Raw genomic sequence first — 6,534 nt, 5'->3', positions numbered from 1 at the left:
GTATAACCCCCCGGGGGTGGGGTACTCTTGGTCACAGTCAACTGGGAACTTGTGGCCAGGCACAAGGGGTATATCATGGTATATCATGGATGCAGCTAATGGGGTCGTTCTCGGCACTTGTGCCAGTGGTTGTGAGACTTATCCACTCACCCCCCCCCCCCCCCCCCTTATGATCTGTCGGGTGTTAGCGGCCGTCGTGAGCTCCCTTTGGGAACGGACACGATAATTTACTTTTTACAGTGCGTGGTTTGTACGGTCGACTACTTATAGTTATACTACACTTGTAGTAGCCATGATGCATTCATGTGTCGTGCAAGACAACTGTTGTATTGAACCTGAACAACCACTACACGGCCACAAGCAAGACACGACGGCGGTACGGAACGAATCTTGAAACTTGGGAAAGGGAATGGAGGGGGGTTTCGGAAGGGACACTCTTGCAGCAAGCCGAAACGCCAATACCGTTGTGGCCTGCCGCCATGAAATCACTTGATGCAGCCAGGGGGGGGGGGGAGGGGGGGGGGGCAATGTCTGAACTAACGTGGGGAGGGCAAACACTGTCATCCCCTCCCGTAGACAGGGAGCGGGCGCTGCAATCCCTCCTTGTAGCGATTCGAGTACACAATAATTACACACATTATTTATACCCTGCTCAGACAGTACACACGTACGCCCCCCCCCCCCCCCCACACACACGGGTGCGCGCGCACACACACATGCACCCACACGCACAAGCACACAACTGCACTCGCAAGCGGAGCATAGTCAGTCACTTGAGCAGAACAGTACCGGTATGTAGTGGGTAAACACTGCGACCACCAGCGGCCACAGCCGCCGCCGCAGCACCACAGCCGCCGCAGCACCACAGCCGCCGCAGCAGCAGCACCAACAACACAATAACCAGCAACAGATGCTTACGGTGGCTTCGTTTCCAATCATAAGCTGCACGCATGCCCCGCAATGAATCCACGAAAATCCACAAGAAATCTGATGCATCTATAAAACTCAAAGAGATGAAGCTAAAGCGTTGAAAATAGAAAAATAGAAATGAAATGAACTGGATGAGTAGGGTAGCTTAGCAAGTGTGGGCAATTAATTAACCCCAGCATCAAAATTCCTAGAAACTGAACATGTGAACTAGTCCTCGTAATTATAATAAACATGCATTGGGAGAAAAAAAAGATCACACTGGGCTCATAGCGACCAGGTCTAACGTTTTAGCTCATGAGCAATCTAAAATATAGCTACGTGTGTGGCTCTGTCGCACCCTGTGATACATGCATCTCCGAGCGAATATTAGTGATTCGTGCCAATTTCAGCTAAGTTGGCAATTGTTGAGTAGGTTTTGCTGTGATTTGGCTAGGTTTTGTGGCCAGTACCGGATAGATGAGATGAGATATGTTATAGCAAGGCAGCCAGATTGACTAGGGGCCTTGCACCAGATGAACACACGCAATCGCGCGTGTTTATGGGCTGCGTGTTGGGCGAGTACAAATGACTTTCCCCGGATGGCAAGCGCATTGCACCAATACCAGTCACTATGTATGCACAAATGCGTGCGTGCACACACACATAGACACACACACACGTGCACACACACATGCACACACACTCACACACACACATGCACACACACACACACACACACACACACACACGGCCCGGGGCTTACCAGCTGCTACGGCAGATGATGCCCCGAGAAAGCTGTCATCTCGACAGCCTACCCTTGGTCACCATCACTGATGAACAGTCTCCACAGGACTGTACTGGTTGCACGCGTGAGGCCCTTGCAGATTGCCCGAGTGTTGCCAGCAACGTGATGTGAACATGTCACTTTGTTCCACAGAGGAGAACTCTGAAGCACACATCCAGTAGGTACTCCTGGTTTGAACAGCGCCCGCACTGGGCCCAGCACAGGTTGGAAGCAGGCAGCTTGATGCCACGCGACTGTCACCTATACCACACTGCTCCAGTTAGAGAAAGAGAAAGAGAGAGAGAGAGAGAGAGAGAGAAAAAAAAAGAGAGAGAGAGAGAGAGAGAGAGAGAGAGAGAGAGAGAGAGAGAGAGAGAGAGAGAAAGAGAGAGAGAGAGAGAGAGAGAGAGAGAGAGAGAGAGAGAGAGAGAGAGAGAGAGAGAGAGAGAGAGAGAGAGAGAGAGAGAGAGAGAGAGAGAGAGAGAGAGAGAGAGAGAGAGAGAGAGAGAGAGAGAGAGAGAGAGAGAGAGAGAGAGAGAGAGAGAGAGAGAGACAGACAGACAGAGAGAGAGAGACAGGGGCAGAGACAGATGTGTAGGAAACCAGCAATGATGGTACGCACTGTCCATCATACGAAGATCGGCACGGCCGAAGGCTAAGTTACTTGTGTAACTGCTTGTGTTCCGACACTTGGGAACAGAAGAGAGAGAGAGAGAGAGAGAGAGAGAGAGAGAGAGAGAGAGAGAGAGAGAGCGCACCGGCGGTGCAACCACTCACAGAATAGTGCAGTGCAGCATGGCCGGCAACGGCTATTCAGGGCGCTTGGCTTCATGCTGAAGCATTGGCGATGGCAGCCATTCGTGCGTTTTACTTCTTGTTCAAGCACAGCGGCTGGACAGCGCTAGGCGTTTGTCTGCACGTTCTGACATTGGCAATGGGAGCTAGCAGAGCACTCGTTTCACCCTTCACACCCCTGTTTGTGATGATATGTCATATTTCTCAAATGGGATGCTGGTGATGCGACTGAATGGCGTGCCTACGTCCGTGTCTTTCTCCTTGTTCATCAGGATATTCGCAAATCTGTAGAGAAAGAGCAGCAACAGCAGCAGAAAAGCCAAAATTGGCACGGGTGAAGCATGACAACTCCAATGATTCAGTCAGATAATTATAGTGATCACACCTTCCTTTTTTTTTTAAAGTAATTTAAAATATTTTCGGTATTCTCCAAAATCCGCGGTTCGGGGGAGGGAAATTTTCGGTAAAACCCGTTTTCCAGGCAAGTGTACTAGTACCGAAATTTTCGGTGCGTTATATTTTTAGGTAAAGGTAAAAATTGTCGGCACCGAAGTTACCGAAAATAAAACACCACCGAAAAATTTCAACTTTTACAATAACTGAGGCATGAGTATATTGCCTGACACATGTACCTACCGCCGCGCCCGGGACATGTTCCACTGGCTCTCGTCGACGCCGCACGACGTCAGGATGTCCTCGGCGGGCTTGAGAATGACCGGCCGCAGCACTATGCAGCTGGCAATGACTGCTTCCAGGGTGAGACGATAGCACATGTCCAGCTTGTCCTGGGCGTCGGCAGCGTCGGATTTCTGCAGCTGCCACGGCTCAAAGTTGTGGAAGACAGCATTCGCCTGTAGGAGAAGAAGAACGACATGCACAAGAACAACCGAGAGATGACGATGACGACACAGTGGCCACAACAGCACGAGCATTGAAAGAAGCACCAGCGTATGGTGTGGCGTGGTGGGTGAGTCATTTTGCATTTAAAATAGCTAGGAAAGCAGCGGTGTTTCGAATATAAGGCCATGGCTTTAAAGGCGCTGACATACGGTAGGTCTTCTGCATATCAGAAGGTAGCTGTGCTTGTTTGTTTGTACGACTCTGAATAGAATTCAACAACGACAACAACAAGAACGTCCCGCTGCCCTGTTTCAGGACTTAATGGGACACATGACTAACTGTTCGGTGAAAAACTCACCGAGCGCAAGGTGAGCATAGCGCGGACGACAGGCGTATGCACGCGGCACGTGTTCAGTCCTTCCTCGACGGCACCTAGCAGAGACACAGCACAGTGGCACAGAAACTATTGTGAAACCTGTCAAGGAGACCACTCTGATAAGGTGACCACCTGTCCTAGAGGACCATTACAATCTCTATAAGGCGACCACCTATCCAAGAAGAACACTGCAACCAGGACCAAGGGGGGGGGGTGCTATTTCCAGCAAAGTGACCCTGGATAAGGAGTAGCCACGGCAACAGAACAGAGTGCTCAATGCGGGTGCTGACCAGAGTGCTCAATGCGGATGCTGACTAGAGTGCTCAATACGGATGCTGACCAGAGTGCTCAATACGGATGCTGACCAGAGTGCTCAATGCGGATGCTGACTAGAGTGCTCAATACGGATGCTGACCAGAGTGCTCAATGTGGGTGCTGACTGGTCACCACTCGCAGAGCCTTACTATGGGATACAAAGTACAGTGCTGGCAACTGAAATCCAACCCCTGAGCTCACGTCGCAAACACCCAACACGGGATAGTAAAACTAGGAAATAGAGACGGCTAGAATGTGAACGCATCGCTAAGGGGTCGGATTTCAGTTGCCAGCGCTGTACCTTATTTTACACATGCATTTTCCTGATTTCTTCTCCAGCGTACGTTGTATAGCATTTTAAATTTTTGCCCATAGGTCCAAATAGAGAATCCATAAATACAAATACAAGTCCATTTGTACAAATTTGAACTCGGATAGTGAGCCACTGTAAATTTATTATGGACAAAACACAAAAGAATTTAGGGTTTTACGTCGGGCCCTTGACGACGGCTACTTTGGCCAACCGGACAACGAAGAAGTTGTGACCAAAGAGAATGATTTTATTTCTGGCGCATGCGTATGTAGAATGACGTAATACTCAGTGAGTCAGGTCGCTACAGTACTCCCCCGCCAGTGGTGAGGTCGGGAGGAGCGAAGCACGATAAACAAGAAACAAGAAAGAGAAGAGAAAGGAAAGCGCAGCATGTACAAGGCGGAAAGGCAAAAATATAATAATATTATGATACATATGTACAGGCGAGAGCGCTGCGTGTATGAAATTTGTTTGTGACGTGGCAACAAAGGCCGAAACAAAATCAAAAATGCAGAAAGCGGAAATGAGAGAGATGCATGACAGAGGCGGGTTAACATGTCAGAGGTGTGTTAACGTGACAGAGGTGGAGAGCATGTCAGAGGCAGAAAGAAAGAAAAGAGGAAATGTACGCGTGACAGAGGAGTGTTATCGTGTCAGAGGCGGAAAGAAAGGAAATGTACGCGTGACAGAGGAGTATTATCATGTCAGAGGCGGCTGCATGTTGCAGGCTTGGCGGGATACCAGCAGGAGCGCTGCACTGGGGCGAGGCGTGCCGACTGAGGCGGGGACAGATGGAGGCGAGCGCAGCTCCATGGGGTCCGGTGCCGGGCGTGTGCCTGCGTGCGTGCACAGTGAGTGAGCTGGTACGACGGGTGGAGGTGGCCAATTTCCAGCTTGAGGCCAGGACAAAGACGACTGGACGATGTGCCGTGGCAGGATAGCGGGGTATCCAGGTGGGCCGGGAGGGTGGCAGGGGCCACAGCAGCTCCGAGGCGGATCCAGTGACGAGTGGTGGTGAGGCTCAAGTTTTACGTCAACAGCCGGCGATTGACGGGATCCCGAGAGTTGAGGCGAGCAGGAAACTGCGGTGGGCCGAGCTCAGGGATGGCATGCTCAAAACTCCGAAGAGCGCAGCGTCGGGGGTCACCAATTTAGGGTTTTACGTCGGGCCCTAGACGACGGCTACTTTGGCCAACCGGACAACGAAGAAGTTGTGACCAAAGAGAATGATTTTATTTCTTGCGCATGTGTATGTAGAATGACGTAATACTCAGTGAGTCAGGTCGCTACAAGAAAGAAGGACAAAATGGCACGAGTTATGACTAAGGGGCCGTCCGAGGTTACCAATAGTATTTCTAAAACGAAAAGTTTTCGTTTGGGGGTGGGTGGGTTTTTGGAGTTTCGTTTTGAAAATAATTATTGCATGCAGACGGAGAATGCCCAGTTACTTCTGGGTGCCGAGAATTGACATTATTTTGTCAGAATTCGTTTTACCTACAGAAAAGGTAGGTGGGTGGGTGGGGGCTAAAAATACTAAAACTTTTCTTTTGTAAAAACAATCGGTAACCACGGCCGGACGGCCCCTAACGGTCCACCAAGGTAACGAGATAATTATATAGTCAGATAGTGCGACAAGGCACACAACTGACAGGGGTATTGAGCCATTCGACGACCTGTTAGCAAGAGTAGATAAACAAGAGTGTGCAGCTCCGGATCTCTTCTGCACAATCTGTAGATACCCCTGCCCGCATCGGAATTTTTTGTTGACGTCACCTTTTTTTCAGAAAAAAACGCGCATTTTGCCCAAGAACAGTGTGAGAGCACGTGCTGAGGACCGACCTTGTAATGTAAAGCCCGGCAAAGTGCACGAGAAAAAAACTTTCCAAAAGACTCGCAGCACGTGCGTCGTAGAAAAGATTACGTCAACAAAAAAATTCCGCCGCAGGCCAACCCATCCCGGAGTTGCACACATTCTACTCTTGCTGTTAGTCCTAGCTTCAAACCAATACTTGTAGGTCCTTTCTCGTTACATAATAATTACTTCGAGGTAATACTATTACACTCAACATTCGAGTAGTAAAGTACCAATAATTTACTACTCCTACACGCACCTATTATACGCACGCACGCACACACATGCACACACACATGCAAAAATGGCCAGACGGGCATGGAGGTAGACAAAGACCCTGACGGGCGTAG

General features: G+C 49.8%; 1 protein-coding gene across 1 annotated transcript in view; it reads right to left on the bottom strand.

The window, feature by feature from the left end:
- Window positions 1–909: 909 nt before the first annotated feature.
- The window catches only part of LOC135828781 (methionine--tRNA ligase, mitochondrial-like), a 23,689-nt gene continuing 18,064 nt past the window's right edge, over window positions 910–6,534 (bottom strand). Inside the window, exons 14-16 of the mRNA XM_065341214.1 lie at window positions 3,687–3,760; window positions 3,125–3,339; window positions 910–2,773 (exon numbers count right to left, since the gene is read on the bottom strand). Coding sequence (XP_065197286.1) covers window positions 2,659–2,773; window positions 3,125–3,339; window positions 3,687–3,760 — 404 coding nt within the window. The 3' untranslated portion in view covers window positions 910–2,658. The remainder of the gene's footprint in view (window positions 2,774–3,124; window positions 3,340–3,686; window positions 3,761–6,534) is intronic.

Source organism: Sycon ciliatum, chromosome 12 (assembly GCF_964019385.1).
Source record: "Sycon ciliatum chromosome 12, ocSycCili1.1, whole genome shotgun sequence".
NCBI classification, from domain to species: domain Eukaryota; kingdom Metazoa; phylum Porifera; class Calcarea; order Leucosolenida; family Sycettidae; genus Sycon; species Sycon ciliatum.
Note: the sequence above shows the minus strand (reverse complement) of the source record. Positions and strands in the feature narration are given on the sequence as shown.